The sequence below is a fragment of the Pseudorca crassidens genome, chromosome 17 (assembly GCF_039906515.1).
Source record: "Pseudorca crassidens isolate mPseCra1 chromosome 17, mPseCra1.hap1, whole genome shotgun sequence".
Classification (NCBI taxonomy): Eukaryota; Metazoa; Chordata; class Mammalia; order Artiodactyla; family Delphinidae; genus Pseudorca; species Pseudorca crassidens.
Window position 1 is genome coordinate 20,227,184 of NC_090312.1, and position 21,909 is coordinate 20,249,092.

General features: G+C 38.1%; 1 protein-coding gene across 4 annotated transcripts in view; it reads right to left on the bottom strand.

Annotated features, from left to right (window-relative positions):
• Nucleotides 1-21,909, bottom strand: part of COLEC10 (collectin subfamily member 10) — a 171,039-nt gene that overhangs the window by 102,110 nt on the left and 47,020 nt on the right. For 2 of the 4 annotated variants that reach the window (XM_067711424.1, XM_067711423.1), the window contains exon 3: nt 15,503-15,628. The exons of 1 other annotated variant lie outside the window; for it this stretch is intronic. In XM_067711424.1, coding sequence (XP_067567525.1) covers nt 15,503-15,539 — 37 coding nt within the window. In that variant the 5' untranslated portion in view covers nt 15,540-15,628. The remainder of the gene's footprint in view (nt 1-15,502; nt 15,629-21,909) is intronic. One more of the 4 variants, XM_067711425.1, reaches the window with a different exon arrangement.

Below are 21,909 nucleotides of genomic sequence, written 5' to 3' on the forward strand. Positions count from 1 at the left end.
TCCCTGCAAAGGGAATCCACAAAATTCCAGCATTACCCATCTCATCTTGGAACTGCTCTCTGTGAGAAAATCTTCTTTACTTTATACTGAAATTTATGTTATCAAAACAATTAAGGTTCATAATGATAACACGGGGACACGCTAAGATTCTAAAGCAGTTTCAGAATAACCAAAGGAATCATATTACTCACTGAAAGTTTAATGCTGTTTCCTATTGACAGTATAATGTTTGATATGAATATTCTAGCTTTTAATTTAGGATATATGACAAATATTATTTGATTGTAACTAGCACTCTCAATTTACTGATCATTCTGGATAAAACATAGTTTATCATAGCTTCTAAAATAAAAATATTATGTGTGAAGTTTTCTTCCCCAAGGGATTTTGAACTTCTGAAGTGCAATCAACAAATGATGATAAAATCTCAATAGGTTTGGCTTCATAGTTTCTTTTGAGGTCAGATCCTTTAGCTTCAGAGGAAAAGCTTGTTCTATACAGATTTCTACCGACACATCACAGGCTGCCTATTCCTATAAACCTAAAGGCAACACTCCTGTCAGGAAGTAATATTTTCACTGTTTCATTTAAAATAGCCATACCAACTGTTTTACTGAAACAATGATTATTTTGGACAGGTACTGTCCCCCAGAGTCATTTAATCTGATTCAATTACCTGTGTAATTGACCTCCAAAGCTTTCCCATTTTAGAGAGGACATTTCTCATTTTAAAACAGACACTGACAGTCAGGTTAAAGTTTAATAAAGGTCCTTTTACTTGAGCTGACTCTACTAAAACTCACATTAACAGTAATAACAATAGTAATAATAATAACTAACATTTATTAACTGCTTACTGTGATGTTACAGAGGGCTTTAAATGTATTGCCTTATTTAATACAATTATCCAATGATAGAGGTTATATGTAGTCAGCATTTTACAGATGAATCTCAGAGAAGTTTAATAATTCAAAATCACACACTTCAGTAAGTAGCAGAACCAAGCTTCGTGCCAAGTTTGATTTGGCTTTAAGGTCCTGCTCTCATTTACTGTGTGCATTCCACAAAGAGAATACATAGTCTGAGGAAAGAAAAATTCATCCTCTTGGCAACATCTGTAAAACATCTGTAAAACAGGGATATGAACACCTGCCTCGAGACTGTTGTAAAGATTAAATATAAATGTAATTTATCTCAGTATCTGGCCATAGTTCTTCGCAGACATTTCTTAAGTGCTTTATAAATGTCAATTTCCTCTTTTTCAGCAACTTTTTGCCATATATTTTCAGGACACTGATCTGGGTCACACGGGAAAACCTACAAGTAGAAGGTACAGTTACTCCTGACTTACTAGAGTTTATATCTAAGTATAAAGGCAAAAGACTGTGATATGAAAAAGTTACAAAATAATCTACTTTAATGAGTGCTTAGAACAGGGGTTTTGTAGCCAGACTCCACTGGATTTGCATTCTGTCTCCACCATTTCCACCTACCCTTTGTAAAATCTTGGACCAGTTACTTTCCCTCTCAAGGTCTGAGTGTCCTTGTCTGTGGAATGAGGATCTACCTCATGGGGTTGATATGAGGATTTTAAGAGCTATTCTTCACTGATGTTAATTTGCTTATTGTACCTCACTCAGTCCTTACAATGACGATGAAACGTGTTCTAGTTCACAATTCTCAAGTTCAAGACACAGGGAGGTAAATATTTGATGAATGTCACTTGGACAATAAGTGTCACAGGTGGGATGCTTTCCCAGGCAGTGTGGCTTTACAGCCCAATTTCCTAACATAGTATACAACACTGACTTTCAGGTTATAAATGATATATGTGATGTTCCAGAAATATTTTAAATGCTGAAAAATATATAAATGTGTAAATATGTAAAAGATGTATAAAGATAAAAACAAACTAATTAAACAATTCTTCCTTGGGCTGAAAGGAAAGAATAAAAGGTTGTACAATTCGTGAGGATAATAATGCCTTTAAGCACACTGAATAGCATTATGCTTCTTTTTTATTCCCTAAAAGAAAGAAAGCCTCAAGTCTATGAAATTGATGGCCCTTCCAGACTTTTTCAAAATTCCTGCTTCCTCATGTCATTTCAAAAGATAACTTCTAATTTGATGACTGCTCCCATTAGCTCTGGGCCACTCAGCTTGCTTTTTCTAACAAAGGTCCACAGATTAATCGTGCGTGGCTGATGTGATTTCCTTGAAGTTCTCAGTGGTCTAATCTGCCTTGATGTGGTTCCTTTCATGGTTTTATACGGTACTTGTGGGACATGAGTGGGCATTAGGCCAGCAAGGTTATATCGTGTCTATTTGTTTTCTCTTCAAAATGAAGATTGTGTTTAAATGAAAAATTGTGTTCCAGGAGCAAATTAGCTCCCTTTGAAGCTCTGTCTCCTAACATGACATCTGGAGGTATTGTGGAGAGAAATAATTTGTGTTTTTACATAGTCCTCCATGTTAATTTTGCCCTTCCATTTACAGTGAAAAATGAGAAATTTAGACCCATCCTCCATTCTTCAATATTGAGACAGGATCTACTCCGAGAGGCTGGTAGTTTTAAAAAATCATTTTCCAAATTACATACACTCTACACAAATATACGTGTGTGTGTGTGTGTGTGTGTGTGTGTATGTATGTGTGTGTGTGTGTGTATATATATATATATATATATATATATATATATATATATATATACACACACACACAATATGGGAAAGAAAAAATGTTTTTTCTCCCTCCCCCACTTCAGTTCCCTTCCCCTTCCTAGAAGTATATTCTCAGCTTTTTTGTGCATTTACATATATATGTATATATATAAATATATATGTTTTTTGTTAAACAATATCAGATGAGATTTTGATCTCAGTGGATATAAATCTATCTTGTTCTTTTTAATAATCTCAAATTCTTCAGTATAGATGTAAGTTTGCTGACACGTTTTTCTTTTTTAATCTATCACTTTTCCTCTCGTGTTTTGGAAGTAATATGCCCTCTTTCAAACTCCCAAGTTGCTATCTTTACAGTTTTACAGTATGTACGGGCATATCTCCTTTATTACACTTTGCTTTATTGTGCTTCACAGATATTGCATTTTTGTTTTATGAATTGAAGGTTTGTGGCAACCTTGCATTGAGCAAGTCTATCGGCAATATTTTTCCAACAGTATTATTTCATTATTGTTAAATTAAGGTATGTACAGTTTTTTTTTTTTAGACGTAATGCTATTACATACTTAACTACAGTATAGTGTAAACATAAATTTCACATGCACTGGGAAACCAAAAAATTCATGGGACTTATTTTATTGCCATATTCACTTTATTGTGGTGGCCTGAATCCCTAGGCAATATTTCTGAGGTACACCTGTATATACAGAGTATATGAAATTTATTACTACATAGAGCTTACGAATAAAAGAGAATTTTTGCTTAACTTTATCCTTTCATCACATGCTACTACCACACTGACACAATCTGAGAATTTTCAAGATTATGATTTTATTCATTCTTCCAAGATTTTCTTTGTCCTTGATGTTCTGCAGTTTGAATGTATTATGCCCATGAATGAGGTTTTTTTGGAGTTTATCCTGTTTGGTATCCTAACCTGTCTGGATCTGTGGTTTGATGTCTGTCACTAATTTTGGAAAGCTCTTGAGCATTATTACTCCAGATATCTCTTTTGCTCTATTCTCTTTTTCTTCTCCTTCTGATATTCCAATTACAGGCATGTTACATCTTTCGATATTGTTCCACAGCTTTACGTATTCTGCTCGTTTTGTTCATTATTTTTTCTCTTTGTATTTCAGTTTGGGAAATTTGAATGATTTTCAAGTTCACTGATCCTTTCTTCAGCCATGTCTAGTCTACTAATGAACCCATCAAATACATTCTTCACTTCTGTTACTTTGTTTTTTATTTCTAGCATTTCCATTTGATTCTTTCTTAGAATAGCCATCTCTCTGCTTATAGTATCCATCTGTTCCTGCATGCTGTCTACTTTTTCCATTAGAGCCTTTAATATATAATAGTTATTTAAAATTCTCTGATAGTCTGTGTCATATCTGACTCTGGAGTTTGCCATGTGACCCCAGTTCACCGGTGGGTCCAAAAAAATTTGTTGATTTTTAGTTTGTTCAGCTTTTTCTTGTTATAAGGGCAGGAATGCTGACTTCTAAGCTCTACCACTTGGAGCTGAAATCAGAGTGCTATTATTCTTAACAAAAAGTTTTACTGGTTTTGCTGCTTATCAATGTTTCTGATGAAATGTAGCTTCTAAGTTTTTTTTTTTAAGTTTGTTGAAATATAACTTTAATAAACATTTCAGATAGAGCTTGTGGTGATAAACATCCTAAGTTCAGGAATGTCTTCATTTGCCTTTATTTTGCCATTTACATGAATGACAATTGGTCTGGGCATAAAATTCAAGGCTCATAATCTTTTTTTCTCAGCATTTTTAAAATTTTGCTTAAATGTTTTCTTGAGCCAGTTTTTTAAATGATAAATCTCTTATCAATCTTTCTTGTACCTTTTAAGTTACCTGTTTTTCTCTCTGGAAGCTTTTAGAATTTTCTCTTTGTACATGGAGTTCTAAAGTTCCACTTAGACTATATCTAAGTGTGGGTCTTTTTTTTTCCACTCTCCAGAAGCAGTTCCACAAGCAGTCCCATTGTTACCGAACGTAAGTACATGTGCCCAAAACACAGTGAGGCCAAACAATACCAAAACGTTGGAGTTTGGAGCAGAGAAAGGTTAATTGCAGGGCCATGCAAGGAGACTGGTGGCTTATACCTTAAAAACTCCAAACTTCCGGAAAGCTTTCAGCAAAGCCCTCTTATAGGGAAGGTGAGGGAGGGTAGTTGTTCCTTGTTGCAAACTTCTTAGTGTCAGATCCTTTGTTCTTGAGGTCAGGTCACGATGTTCCTGTTAACCTCCACCGAAACAAATGTTATCCTCTGTTCTGGCAAGAGAGGGCAAGGGCCCAAGGCTCAACTTTTGCCCTCCAAGGTCCAGGCCGGGCTAAAGGGAGGGGTTCCTGCATGAGCCGGTTACCCTGCCTGGGAGTGTTTGCACAGCACCCAGTCTGGGTCCTCCCGCCAGTGCCCATGCCTGGCTGAAAAGGCAGATCTCAGCTGGCAGCGCCCTCAGGGCCAGGTCCCCAGACTCTGCCCAGCCATCATCACTGAGGGAGCCAGGCGCCCAGGACCCAGCCAGCCCTCAGGCTTTTCATTTAAACTGGAGAGAATCATTTGTATAGTATCAATAGGAATAAGTGTTGTAGCAAATATCAATCAGGTTAATTCCCAGCTCACAACAATTGCCCTTCTTTGAGAATAGCCCAACCACAGAGGTTGTCCTGAAGTAATGCTGTGCAATGTCCTTGTAACTTAACCCTGACCTCTGGCCACCTCGTAGAGGTAGACAACTGATCTAAGCTATACCAATTTTTGAAATTTGAATGGAGAGAGTGAAGCTAGTTGAAGCTGTTACCTTAATGGCAGTGTCCATATACTCCAGTTGCTGAGGCCTTTGTGGACTGCGACCCATGGAGACTGCCACTGCCGTTAGGTCGCCGAGGTGGGGATTGGGGAGAGGTTCGCTGCTGCTTCAAGGCCTGGGCCCTGCCAGTGGGTGGCCATTGCGAGGGCTCTGGAGCTCTGCGAGACACAGCCTTCAGCCTGTCCCCACGTCCCATAGCTCACCCGCTGGCCGGAGGGCCTGGAAGGCCCCGGGAGAAGGCTGTGATCTGCCTCTCACTGCACTGTCTGCCGTGAGGACCACTGCGAGCCTGACTGTTGGTGGAGCGGGAACTCTAACTGCTGCGCTCAGTCTTGCCTGCTCTGCCCCTAATGCATCATTGTGTCCTTCAGAGACGGGATGAGGTACACTCCCCTCTTCCCCTTTTTATTTTCTTTATTAAAAATTGAGGTGAAATTCGTATAACACTAACCATTTTAAAGGATATAATTCTATATTATTTAGTAGATTCACCATCTTGTGCATCTATGGCTTCTATCTAGTTCCAAAACATTCTCATAACTTCTAAAGAAAACCCAATACCCATTAAGTAGCCAGTCACTGTTCTTGAGTTGTTTTTTTAACATCTTTATTGGAGTATAATTGCTTATTCTTGAGTTTTACATAGATATTTCTGTAATTAAGCAATATGCGTATGGCACTATTTTAAAAAAGGAATACTTGTTAGAATTGTGGTCATTTATGAGAGTCATATTTTGAAAGGCTCAATATCAATGATATCTTTAAACAGAATACTGATCAGTGACAGGAGGGTACAGTATTTCATAGCATAGTGTCTTACTTCATTTGGGATGCTGTAGCGAAAATACTATAAACTGGATGGTTTATAAACATCAACAATTTTTTTTCTCACAGTTCCGACTTCTCACAGGCTGAGAAGTCCAAGATTTTGGTGCTGGAAGATTCAGTGTCACTTTCTCACAGATGGCATCTTCTCACTGTGTTCTCACATGGTGGAAGGGGCAAGGGAGCTTTCTTGGGCCTTTTTTTTATAAGGCACTAATCCTTTATGAAAGGATCTACCCTCATGACCCATTCACTTCCCAAAGGCCTTATATCTTAATACCATCACCTTGGGGATTACAATTTCAATACATGAATTTGGGGAAGACATAAATATTCAATCTATAGCACATGGGACTGCCTAACCATCATTAAGAAAATGAAAAGGCAAGCCACAGGCTAGAAGAAAATATTAACAATACATGTAGCTGACAAAGGATTGGCATCTAGAATATAAAAAGAACACTTAAAACTCAAATACAGGTTGCAAATCCAATTTTTTTAAAATGGCCAAAAGATTTGGCCAGACACATCATTTAAAAAAAGGTATCTGAGTGGTTAATAGGCACATGAAAAGAGGTTTAAAATCATTAGCCATGAGATAAATGCAAATTAAAACACCTACTGAAATGAGATGTCCTATTAACCACTAGAACAGCTAAATTTAAAAATGCTGATGCCGACATTGGTTCAAGATGGCAGAATAGAAGGATGTGCGCTCACCTCCTCTTGTGAGCGCACTGGAATCACAAGTAACTGCTGAACAATCATCGACAGGAAGACACTGGACCTCACCAAAAAAGATACCCCACATCCAAAGACAAAGGAGAAGGCACAATGAGACGACAGGAGGGGTGCAATCACAATAAAATCAAATCCCATAACTGCTGGGTGGGTGACTCACAAACTGGAGAACACTTATACCACAGAAGTCCGCCCACTGGAGTGAAGGTAATGAGCCCCATGTCAGGCTTCCCAACCTGGGGGTCTGGCAACGGGAGAAGGAACTCCTAGAGAATCGGACTTTGAAAGCTAGTGGGATTTGACTGCAGGACATTGACAGGACTGGGGGAAACAGAGACTCCACTCTTGGAGGGCACACACAAAGTAGTGTGCGCATCAGGACCCAGGGGAAGGAGCAGTGACCCCATAGGAGACTGAACCAGACCTACCTGATAGTGTTGGAGGGTCTCCTGCAGAGGCAGGGGGTGGCTGTGGCTCACTGTGAGGACAAGGACACTGGCAGCAGAAGTTCTGGGAAGTACTCCTTGGCATGAGCCCTCCCAGAGTCCGACATTAGCCCCACCAAAGAGCCGGGTAGGCTCCAGTGTTGGGTTACCTCAGGCCAAACAACCAACAGGGAGGGAACCCAGCCCCACCCTTCAGCAGACAAGTGAATTAAAGTTTTACTGAACTCTGCCCACCAGAGCAACACCCAGCTATACCCACCACCAGTCCCTCCCATCAGGAAACTTGCACAAGCTTCTTAGATGGCCTCATCCACCAGAGGGCAGACAACAGAAGCAAGAAGAACTACAATCCCGCAGTCTGTGGAACAAAAACCACATTCACAGAAAGATAGACAAGATGAAAAGGCAGAGGGCTATGTACCAGATGAAGGAGCAAGATAAAACTCCAGGAAAACAACTGTATGAAGTGGAGATAGGCAACCTTCCAGAAAAAGAATTCAGAATAATGATAGTGAAGATGATCCAGGACCTCGGAAAAAGAATGGAGGCAAGGATCAAGAAGATGGAAGAAGCGTTTAACAAAGACCTAGAAGAATTAAAGAACAAACACCTAGAAGAATTAAAGAACAAACAAACAGAGATGAACAATACAATAACTGAAATGAAAAATACACTAGAAGGAATCAATAGCAGAATAACTGAGGCAGAAGAATGGATAAGAGACCTGGAAGACAGAATGGTGGAATTCACTGCTGCGGAACAGAATAAAGAAAAAAGAATGAAAAGAAATGAAGGCAGCCTAAGAGATCTCTGGGACAACATTAAACTCAACAACATTCGCATTATAGGGGTCCCAGAAGGAGAAGAGAGAGAGAAAGTACCCAAGAAAATATTTGACGAGATTATAGTCGAAAACTTCCCTAACATGGGAAAGGAAAGAGCCACCCAAGTACAGGAAGTGCAGAGAGTCCCAGGCAGGATAAACCCGAGGAGAAACACACCAAGACACACAGTAATCAAATAGACAAAAATAAAAGACAAAGAAAAAATATTGAAAGCAACAAGGGAAAAATGACAATATATAAGGGAACCCACATAAGGTTAACAGCTGATTTCTCAGCAGAAACTCTACAAGCCAGAAGGGAGTGGCATGATATATTTAAAGTGATGAAAGGGAAGATCCTACAACCAAGATTACTCTACCTGGCAAGGATCTCATTCAGATTTGATGGAGAAATCAAAAGCTTTACAGACAAGCAAAAGCTAAGAGAATTCAGCACCACCAAAGCAGCTCTACAACAAATGCTAAAGGAACTTCTCTAAATGGGAAACACAAGAGAAGAAAAGGACCTACAAAAACAAACCCAAAACAATTAAGAAAATGGTAGTAGGAGCATACATATCGATAGTTACCTTAAACGTGAATGGATTAAATGCTCCAAGCAAAAGACACAGGCTCTCTGAATGGATACAAAAACAAGACCCATATATATGCTGTCTACAAGAGACCCATTTCAGACCTAGGGACACATACAGACTGAAAGTGAGGGGATGGAAAAAGATATTCCATGCAAATGGAAATCAAAAGAAAGCTGGAGTAGCAATCCTCCTATCAGATAAAATAGACTTTGAAATAAAGACAATTACAAGAGACAAAGAAGGACATGAAATAATGATCAAGGGATCAATCCAAGAAGAAGATATAACAATTATAAATACATATGCAACCAAAATAGGAGCACCTCAATACATAAGGCAGCTGCTAACAGCTATAAAACAGGAAATTGACAGTAACACAATAATAGTGGGGGACTTTAACACCTCACTTACACCAATGGACAGATCATCCAGACAGAAAATTAATAAGGAAACACAAGCTTTAAATGACACAATAGACCAGATAGATTTAATTGATATTTATAGGACATTCCATCCAAAAAACAGTGGATTACACTTTCTTCTCAAGTGCCCACAGAACATTCTCCAGGATAGATCACATCTTGGGTCACAAATCAAGCCTCAGTAAGTTTAAGGAAATTGAAATCATATCAAGCATCTTTTCTGACCACAACGCTATGAAATTAGAAATCAATTACATGGGAAAAAATGTAAAAAACACAAACACATGGAGGCTAAACAGTACATTACTAAATAACCAAGAGATCACTAAGGAAATCAAAGAGGAAATCAAAAAATACCTAGAGACTAATGACAACGAAAACACGATGATCCAAAACCTATGGGATGAAGTAAAAGCAGTTCTAAGAGGGAAGTTTATGGCAATACAAGCCTACCTCAAGAAACAAGAGAAATCTCAAATAAACAATCTAACCTTACCAACAAACAAAATGCAAAGTTAGTAGAAGGAAAGAAATCATAAAGAGCAGAGCAGAAATAAATGAAATAGAAACAAAGAAAACAATAGCAAAGATCAATAAAACTTAAAGCTGGTTCTTTGAGAAGATAAACAAAATTGATAAACCATTAGCCAGACTCATCAAGAAAAAAAGGGAGAAGACTCATATCAATAGAATTAGAAATGAAAAAGGAGGTATAACAGCTGATACTGCAGAAATACAAAAGATCATGAGAGATTACTACAAACAACTATATGCCAATAAAACGGACAACCTGGAAGAAATGGACAAATTCTTAGAAAAGCACAACCCTCTGAGACTGAACCAGGAAGAAATAGAAAATATAAACAGACCAATCACAAGCACTCTCAAAAGAGACTGTGATTAAAAGTCTTCCAACAAACCAAAGTCCAGGACCAGATGGCTTCACAGGTGAATTCTATCAAACATTTAGAGAAGAGATAACACCAATCATTCTCAAACTCTTCCAAAATATAACAGAGGGAGGAACACTCCCAAACTCATTCTACGAGGCCACCATCACCCTGATACCAAAACCAGACAAAGATGTCACAAAGAAAGAAAACTACAGGCCAATATCACTGATGAATATAGGTGCAAAAATCCTCAACAAAATACTAGCAAACAGAATCCAACAGCACATTAAAAGGATCATACACCATAATCAAGAGGTATTTATCCCAGGGATGCAAGGATTCTTCAATATACGCAAATCAATCAATGTGATACATCATATTAACAAATTGAAAAATAAAAACCATATAGTCATCTCAATAGATGCAGGAAAAGCTTTTGACAAAATTCAACACCCATTTATGATAAAAACTCTCCAGAAAGTGGGCATAGAGGGAACCTACCTCAACATAATAAAGGCCATATATGACAAACCCACAGCAAACATCATTGTCAATGGTGAAAAACTGAAACCATTTCGTCTAAGATCAGGAACAACATAAGGATGTCCACATATGTTATTCAACATAGTTTGGGAAGTCCTAGCCACGGCAATCAGAGAGGAAAAAGAAAAGGAATACAAATTGGAAAAGAAAATGTAAAACTGTCACTGTTTGCAGATGACATGAAACTATACATAGAAAATCCTAAAGATGCTACCAGAAAACTACTAGAGCTAAGCAATCAATTTGGTAATGTTGCAGGATACAAAATTAATGCACAGAAATCTCTTGCATTCCTATACACTAATGATGAAACATCTGAAAGAGAAATTAAGAAAACACTCCCATTTACCATTGCAAGAAAAAGAATAAAATACCTGGGTATAAACCTACCTAGGGAGACAACAGACCTGTATGCAGAAAACTATAAGACACTGATGAAAGAAATTAAACATGATACAAACAGATGGAGAGATATACCATGTTCTTGGATTGGAAGAATCAACGGACTGAAAATGACTATACTACCCAAAGCAATCTACAGATTCACTGCAATCCCTATCAAATTATCAATGGCATTTTTTACAGAACTAGAAGAAAAAATCTTAAGATTTGTATGGAAACACAAAAGAGCCCGAATAGCCAAAGCAGTCTTGAGGGGAAAAAACGGAGTTGGAGGAATCAGACTCCCTGACTTCAGACAATTTACAAAGCTACAGTAATGAAGACAATATGGTACTGGCACAAAAACAGAAATATAGATCAATGGCACAGGATAGAAAGCCCAGAGATAAACACACACACCTATGGTCAACTAATCTATGACAAAGGAGGCAAGGATATACAATGGAGAAAAGACAGCCTCTTCAATAAGTGGGGCTGGGAAAACTGGACAGCTTCATATGAAAGAATGAAATTAGAACACTCCCTAATACAATACACAAAAATAAACTCAAAATGGATTAGAGACCTAAATGTAAGACTGGACACTCTAAAACTCTTAGAAGAAAACATAGGAAGAACACTCTTTGACATAAATCACAGCAAGATCTTTTTTGATCCACTTCATAGAGTATTGGAAATAAAAACAAAAATAAACACATGGGACGTAATGAAACTTCAAAGCTTTTGCACAGCAAAGGAAATCATAAACAAGACGAAAAGACAACCCTCAGAATGGGAGAAACTATTTGCAAATGAATCAGTGGACAAAGGATTAATCCCTAAAATATATAAACAGCTCATGCAGCTCAATATTAAAAAAACATACAACCCAATCCAAAAATGGGCAGAAGACCTAAATAGACATTTCTCCAAAGAAGACATACAGGTGGCCAAGAAGCACATGAAAAGCCCCCAACATCACTAATTATTAGAGAAATGCAAATCAAAACTACAATGAGGTATCACCTCACACCAGTCAGAATGGCCATCATCAGAAAATCTACAAGCAACAAATGCTGGAGAGGGTGTGGAGAAAAGGAAACCCTCTTGCACTGTTGGTGGGAATGTAAATTGATACACCCACTATGCAGAACAGTATGGAAGTTCCTTAAGAAACTAAAAATAGAATTACCATATGACCCAGCAATCCCACTACTGGGCATATACTCAGAGAAAATCATAATTCAAAAAGACACATGCACCCCAATGCTCATTGCAGCACTATTTACAATAGCCAGGTCATGGAAGCAACCTAAATGCCCATCGACAGACGAATGGATAAAGAAGTTGTGGTACATATATACAACGGAATATTACTCAGCCATAAAAAGCAACAAAATTGGGTCATTTGTAGAGACGTGGATGGATCTAGAGACTGTCACACCAAGTGAAGTAAGTCAGAAAGAGAAATACAAATATCGTATATTAACGCATATATGTGGAACCTATTAAAATGGTACAGATGAACCAGTTTGCAGGGCAGAAATAGACACAGATGTAGAGAACAAACGTTTGGACACCAAGGGGGGAAAGTGGCAGGGGTGGTGGTGGTGGGATGAATTGGGAGATTGGCATTGACATGTATACACTAATATGTATAAAATGGATAACTAATAAGAACCTGCTGTATAAAAAAATAAAATTCTAAAATTCACACACACACACAAAAATACTGATGCCATCAAGCGGTGACAAGAATTTGAAGCAACTGGAACTCTCATACATTTCTGGTGGAAATGTAGAATCATACAGCCACTTTGAATGACAGTTTAGTGGTGTCTTGAAGTTAAAATACACTTATCATATGAGCTAACAACTGCACTTCTAGGTATTTACCTATGAGAACTAAAAACATCTGGCCACACTATGACTTTTACATGAACTTTCACAGCAGTATTTTTTAATAAAATCCCCCAACTAGAAACAAACCAAATATCCAATAGCTAGTGATAAGATGAATATTGTGGTATATCCATACTATGGAACACAACTCAGCCATAAACAGGAGCAAACTACTGATGTACAAAACAACAATGATGAATCTCAAACCATTATGCTGAAAGAAACCAAACATGAAAGAGTATCTACTTTATAACTTCTTATATATGAAGGTCTGTATAGATCAAATCTATTCTTTATAGAGTAGACAGAAAAGAGAGAAATGTTTGCCTGGGGCCAGAATGGGGAGATCGACTGAGATCAGGACAATGAAACTTTCTTGGGTGATATATATGTTCTATATATCTATGTATATGGTCTATATCTTGATTCTGATGATGGTTACACAAGCACAGGCATTTATCAAAACTCATTCAACTGTACACTAAAATGTATACATTCTATTGTATGTAAATTATACCTCAATAAAGCTGATTCAAATAAAAACAACAGCCTGGGAACAAATAAAAATGCAAATGGTTATCTTGGAAGAGATGAAAGTTTTTAGGGAAAAAAAATGCTTTTTTTATCCAGTGTTTGACAGACTGCCACGTGTTAGATATATGTATTCAACTTGTACTGTGACTCCTCAGATGATAAATACGAATAAGAATGATTTTTGGAGAATATAAATAAAATGTCCTGAAAACTGGAAGTTTTTTAGTTTGATATTTGAAAACTTTCCAAATTTTCTGATTTGATAAGATGCTGAAGTCCTCTAACGTTCGGAAAGTTTTGACATCATATTGATTTAGTACAATGACTCTTATCAACAAAATCCTTTGCTAAAATTGATGTTTTGTAATTTCCCTTGAAATATCTGCATTATGAAACCAGAACTTACAATTCTATTCAAATATGCATTAGAATGGAAAAAGCAATGAACTGGGTTCTATCCTTGCCTCTGTGAAACCTAGATATATAAACCTAGAATGAGTTGCCTCCATACAACTCCGTTTTGTAGCGTGTAAAGTCAAAGTCTGTGTTACATTTTTTGGATCTCTCCACTAATTAAATCCCTCTATTAACTGCCCTAACTAAAGACTATGATTTTATGTTTGGCTCTAGAAGGATCTGTGTAACCATAAGAGGGCAGTATTCCATTTAAACAATTTCTTACACAATTTCCTGTAAGTGCTCAGTACACTAAAATTACAGGACTTTGAGATTGGCATAATATTTGCTAGTATTAATCCCCTTAGGATTACGTTAAGAAAAGTAATTTGTCTTTTTTAACTATGAATACATAAATTTATCACAGCTAGAGGCAAAAGGGAGTCATCTTACTCTTTCTCTGGCTATCAGGCTTGCATTTATTTAAGTTGAGGAGATCATGCTTCTATCTCATCAGGACTGTAGTATATTAAAACACACTTGTCAACCCAATTAAGGGGGGACATTCTAGGGCTAGGATGTAGATTTATAGAGATATTTTTCTATGGATTCTGGGTAAACTGCAATGTACATGGTTGCAACTAATTCAAAATCAGTGCCAATGTCCCACATCAAAATCACATTTCAGTAACAGGAAAGTGAGAAAATAAAAGGGTAAAAAGTCATTTTTGGATGAGAATTTACTTGGGTCTTACTTGATGCTCAACACATTTTTAAAGGAGTGGAAGGCTTAGAAACTACTGTTACGGCATTTACACCATTTAAAGAAACTGAATATGTATTCCTTAAACAATGAAAGATAATTTATGAAAAATAGAGTCTATCACAATAAAAGGTATTCTGATTTTCTGTATCAGTGTCCCAATTGTTAGCAATTTTATCTGCTTTATAAGCCCATTATCTTACAAGGACAGAAGGCCATGGAAGCTTGCACAGCTCAAGGTTGCAATAACAAATTCATGGTTTATGGACCTAAATCCCCTCTTCCCTCTCTTCTGTCCTTTACACTGGTTTATTATCTCCTGGTTACTCATCTCAACCTAAGAATGTCCCTTTTCTGTCTCCTTGACATTCAGTTCATCCTTCCTCTACATAATGTTAAAGTATCTTCTCACTGTCTTAGAAAACCACCTCCATTTTCTATAGTTAGAGGAAAAGAATGTTTAATAGTTTAGAAAGGAAAGGTCCAAGCACAGGGAAATCAAGGAACATTTACCAGTTCCAGGTTATGCCCATTCCCAAAGGATAATCTGTCATCCTCTTGGCTTACTAGGGATATTTGAAGAATCCATTTGACTTGCTTAAAATCACTGTTTTCATTAGACACATTATTGTGCATGGCTTCTCACAATAATGGAGTGAATATAAGCAAATGATCAACACAATGAATCATATGAGAATCATCTTTTCTTTGAAAAGAACATTTATACCTGAAATAGAGAGTCTTGCTTGGTCAAAATTATCCATAGGCTGACACAGCAGAACTTACAAGTTGAGGGAATTTAGAGATGCTATATAAGTTCGCGCCTTGCTACAAGACCAGACGGAAGCCATGCCTAAAAATGAAAAAAAAAGTCATTTGATCACAAATGTTACACTAATTTTACTCTGACTCTATTTTGATATTTAAAATTTATTCTGATGTAGTGTTAGGATGTTAAAATGTAAATTGCTTTTATCCTGACCTTCTGTTTTATTGTTTCTCCTCAGCTTTTATTACAGAATTGTTATTGCTATGGAAATGTTAACTTCCTGTTTGTATTTCTGGCACCCTGAAGGGCATGGAAGTTGGCCAGTTTAAGCTTTATTAGGTAGCTACTGAGAGATAAATGTCTGCAGCATTTTTGTTTTGTTTTGCTGCAGTTCACTAAATGAAAATCTGTCCATTAAAAGTAAACTGTGTGGTCAATGCTACAGCAATGCCTCCCTTTTCTACCAGTAACACACTATAAACCTTAAGCTAACTTAGGTTAATTATGAAGATCCACTATTGCTGCATCTAAGCCCATATGAACTTGAAACTAACCAGTCCCAAAATTTGTATGCCAGATGAGAGCCATGGGTAAGGTTGGATAACCTTTCCAGATGTGTTTCATCACGGCTGCTACCCATTGGAGGGAAATCACAGTGGAGAGTTGAGACCTTGGCTTTCCAGGTTCATAAACCTGGTTTTGTGAGTTTACCTAAGTTTTACCTCTGATGCTTCTTATAAACAGGAACATAACTTTACTGATTACTAAGGGAGATACCGAGAACAGTGGGAATGAACAACTCTAGTGATCAGAATGCTTGTGCCCCATAGCCCTTCATTCACAGTCTTTACTAGGAAAAAGGCAACTAGAAAACTGACTTAGTGACAGAAAGTTGCTCGATGAGAGATCAGTAAAGGGAACTGAACGTCCTTAAAGGAATTATCTTAATTAAAGGAAGATACACCTCTCGGCAGTGATCAGAACATGGTACTTTGGTCTGCTTTTCTCGATGATGACAGAATAGTTATTAGCAGAAATCTGTACTCTCTTTTTTCTTCTCTCTGTAGAGCTTGCATTTGTCCTAACAAACTTCCCCTTTATTTAACCAAGTAGGTCATTTTACGTATATTGCACTAACAAGACAGACAGTCCTTGCTCCATGGAGCTTTAATTTTAGTGGTGAAAAACAGACAATTAAATGTGGTATATAATATTTTGTGTGGTTAAAAAACAATATTGAAAATAAAAATAAAGAAGAGTAAGGAGGCAGAGAGCAATGCAGGAATTGCTGTTTTAGATGGCATGATCCAGAAAGACCTCTCTAAAAAAATGACGTTGGAGCAAAATGACATTGAATTAAGTGAAAGGCAGGTCAGAGATGTATCTAGGGAAAGAAGGTTCCAGGTACTGAAACAGGTGTACTTACTATGGTGACATCACCATAGCCCAACACTTTCTATATTGGGAAAACTAAATTAAAGTTACTACCGATGGTATCCTTGAAAGAGGAAAAGAGTCCCAAAAGGACACTGTGTGATTGAGGACTTTGGTTTGGTGATGGATAAGGAAACCAATTATTGACAGCCATCATCTACCTAGGGTACATTTTCCTTGTACCATTTGGAATTACTTATTGTCACTCAGGGTCCCATCAGAATATTAGGCTAAATTTAGGAAGGTTTGATAAGGCATTATTTACACTGCTGTGCAGTACCCTGAGAACTTGACCCTCATAGGCCCTCGAAAATGAGGAGATGGCATGATTAATGAAACTCAGAAGAAGAGAATGATAGCTTGAGACAAGCTATCATCTTTGGTAAAGAAACCCAACCATTCCCAGGTGACCCTGCAAAGAGGGATGTAGTCCATGAAGATCAGCATCCCCAGGATGGGGGTGGGGTTTGGGGGAAGGGATGAAAAGATAGCAGGCACACCTTCTTTCCCTTTTTGATTGCCAGTCTGAGACCCTACAGAGATTAAAATGTGGTGTTCCAGTCCTACACACTCAACCTAACACTTACGCAACTGCCCCTTCCTCGATGAAGGCTCAACATGCCTAAGGTTGACCTTATATCAAGTTGTTTCTGATAACAATGTAAATATAAAGACCAGTAGACAGAGATAGTGCTAAACATGGCTTAATCTTTGGCCACAACAAAGTCAGACTCCATGCAAATCTCAAAGAAAAATCAAGGACTATAAAGAGAAGGAGTTTTGGGTCTAATACTTGAGTGCAAGTCATACCTGTGACAAGTACTATCTTTGTGATCATTGATCAAGTTGCTTAATCTCCTTGCACTCCACTTTCTTTATCTATAAAATGAGCATCATTATAGTTCTTACACGTAACATTATTGGGAGGATAAATAAATATATGATGGATGCAATGGAAGGGGCATTGTAACCCTCAAAGATGCATAATGCTTTCTCCCACAGATAGAAGAGCAAAAAGAAGTACTTAGTCATACCTGCTTTAGAAGGAAAAAGGAAAAGGCATGAACACATAATAAGAGTCCACTATGCCCTAGACACTGCTTAACATATATTATTTAATTCTTTGAACACCACCTATAAGATGTTAATATTACCATTTTACAGGTAAGAAAACTGGGGTTCAGAGAGACCAAACAATTCACTCAAGATCACACATCTTGTAAGCGTCAGGGCCAAGATTCCTAATGAAGCAACATGAATCTCAAGACGATATTTTTATTCCTGACGTCATCAATTCTGATTAAGCTACTCCAAGAACACAGAAAAACTGTATGCTTCATTTCAAACCACTCCTGGGCATAAAGAAGAAGCTCATCAACAACTAACTTAGAGTCCTTCCTCTCCCTCTCTCTGTGAGATGCCCAGAAGAACACTCTGCTAGGTAGTGGCCAGGACTGGGGCATCTCTGCTGAGCCCAAGGTGCTGACTGTTAGATTCAATATGAAAGGGTGTTCTTCATTGACTTTCAAAGTGCTGAACTACCAACACTCCTTCTCATGTGGGAGCAGGCAGAACTGCAACAGGGACCTCTGCCTTCCCACCTTGGTGGGACCAGGCGTCCACATCACAGAGCTCAGGTCCGCTGCCAGGAACCCAGTGAGGATCACCACCATGCTTGACCAAATGCCATTTGTTTCCAGAAAGGGAGGAAAGTAAATAGCCTTTTGATTTGTTGCTTCTCAGCTTCTTCTGAAAGCTACCCTAAAGGCTATAGTTCAGGTGGGTCTAATACAGCCAGAGTATATGTATGGTAAATCAGGCTGGGAAACATTCAATTTTATTTTGGTCTAGTGGGATGGTGGTGGCTAGGCAGTGTGAGTGTGAGTTCATGTGAGTGGAGTGAACAGGGCATGGGTTCCATTAAAGAGGGCCATTTTGTTGGGTGCAGTCATGACATGTTGGGTCAGGGAACTCAGTGCAGAAGCATCGATAATGGTGCCACAGCCAGGCAGGAATCACACCTTCAGGCATGCCCAGAACCAGTATCAACCAGGTTACATCCACTGTTCCCAACCAATCTTTGGTTCTTGGGTAGGGATAACTATTCTTTGCCCTTCTGTCTTTGTATGAAGAGTTTTGCCCAGCCCAACTTCACGGTTTTTTCTCTCCAGCAGGGCTGTGAAACTTTTCTGATTGTTTTTCTCAGTTTTGGAAGGGTAGCAGCCTCAGCATAATTGTGAACTCCATGAAGTCAAGGACTCTGTCTCCCCCTTCACCATGATATTCACCCTGCATAGCATCTAGATGTGATAGTAAACTTTTGTTAAATGAGTAAATGAATTACCCCCATGACCTCACCTCTCATCCAACCTGACAAGTTACTGTGTGTTAAGTGCTTTACATGGGATTCCTAGCAGTCTAGTTTGTTTGGTAGATACAAACAGCTCCAAAATATATCAGTGGCTTAAAACAACAAAGGTTATTTCAGGTCCGCTGGTGGATGAGCACCATATCACCTTCAGGCTAGGACCCCACAGGATGCAGAAGTCCCCATGTTGAACCCTGACGTTGCTGAAGAAGACAATGAGCCAGTGAATCTAATCCTGGCTCTTAAAGGGCTCCTCCCAGAAATGACATGTGTCAGTTTTGCTCATATGTCATTGGCCAAAGTGAGTCACTTGGTCATCACCCTCACTCCACAAGGGGTGAGAAAGTTCAGTCTTAACCCAGAAGAGAAGAGAACCAGACTATCTGTGAACATCTCTATGACTTTCATCCACATATTATTTCATAGAAACCTTATAATTCATCTAGAACAAAGATGCTATTATGGGTCCTACTTTTCTTTTATTGAGGTGTAGCTGATTTACTATGCTGTGCTCATCTCTGCTGCAGAAAGTGACTCAGTTCTACACAAGGATCTTGAGGTTTAACAAGGTTAATGAGTTGATCAAGAAAATCAAATGGTGAAGCCTGGCTTCAAGTGTAATCACTTAACCAATCTGTTGAATCTTGCTATCACTGGAGTCTGGCAAGCTCTGTAAGGGGAGACACAGTGAATTCTCAGGGTGTCTAGGACCAGATTCATCAAGGGTCTGTGCTTGAAATCATTAAGCTTAACCTTATAGTCTGAGTCCCTGTAGGCAGTACCTCTGCTCTCTGACTTATCCTTTCTCTTTATTGGAAGAACTTGCTGTTCCTTGAGGAGGATGATAGCTACTTATTTAAGACATTAAACATCAGCCATCATCCCTTCCATGGCTAGTATTTTAGAAGTTATCCAGCAATGGCAATTTTCTTATTTGCTGGTGGTAGATAATATTCATGGAATTATTATGAAATTCATATTTATTCTTTCCATAACACACTGGAGCAGCTCAGACATCAGAGAACTACAAATTCAGTCTGTGGTTCACATTTTTCTTTCCACGTAGACAGAGAAAAATGTTTCCCAAATGCTGAGATTAAGATGTGGACTTAGCTTGTTGGGGATGAAACATCAGTGGGCTGATGACCTGAAGACTATTTCTGTGGAATCAAATGAGCTTGTTAAAAATAAATTGTTGGTCTAAAACACTGTCACAAACCTTTGACATGATCAGAGGTCACTATCAGCTGACTATTTATTTAGATAATTTATTAGGGTTGGCGTAACAGCCACAGAAACTCACCCTAGCCAACTTGTGTAAATGAAGGAATTTGTTAAGTCCTGGGCAGTTCAAAAAAATCAAAAGAAAAGCAAACTACCAAGGCCCTGGAAGGAATGGAAACAGTGCATCTCTGGGGATCAGGCCTACCACCATCAGTATTCATCAGCTCCAAACATCTTTCCTCTGGGGGGTCTCTCCACTCCAGATTCTGATGCCCAGGGTACTGGGAGAAAGGTTCAGAAAGGCATTGCATGGATCATGTATGTCTATTGCTCACCGTGCCTGGCAGATGTTAGCAGCTCAATAAATTTTTGTTGAATGAGTGAATAAATGAATGGCCAAGGTCTCTGAGCCTCATATCACTCAATCAAAAAAATAAAATAAAATTTGATGATTCTATGAAGTCTGTATTAGTTGCCTATCATTGCTGTAACACATTACCAAAAATTAGTAGCTTAAAAACCCCACAAATTTATTATCATATGGTTTTGGAGGTCACAAGTTCAAAATGAGTCTTACAGGGCTAAAATCAATGTATCACCAGGTTGTGTCCATGTCTTGGCTATTGTGAACTGTGCTGCAATGAACATTGGGGTGCATGTGTCTTTTTAAATTATGGTTTTCTCTGGATATATGCTTAGGAGTGGGATTGCTGGATCATATGGGAGTTCTATTTTTAGTTTTTTAAGGAACCTCCATACTGTTCTCCATAGTGGCTGTACCAACTTACATTCCCACCAACAGTGTAGGAGGGTTCCCTTTTTTCCACACCCTCTCCAGCATCTATTGTTTGTAGACTATTGATGGAAGCAAACTAAATGTCCATCGACAGAGGAATGGATAAAGAAGACGTGGTACATATACACAATGGAATATTACTCAGTCACAAAAAAAACCCTGAAATAATGCCAACATGGATGGACCTAGAGATTATCATACCAAGTGAAGTAAGTCAGACAGAGAAAGACAAATATCATATGATATCACTCATATGTGGAATCTAATTTTTTAAAAATGATACAAATGAACTTATTTACAAAACAGAAACAGATTTTCAGGTATCGAATACAAAATTATGGTTACTCAAGGGGAAACGTGATTGGGGAGGGATATATCAGGAGCTTGGGATTAACATACACACACAACTATACATAAGATAGATAACCGACAAGGACCTACTGTATAGCACATGGAACTCTACTCAATATTCTGTGATAAACTATATGAGAAAATAGTCTGAAAAAGAATGAATATAGGTATATGTATAACTGAATCACTTTG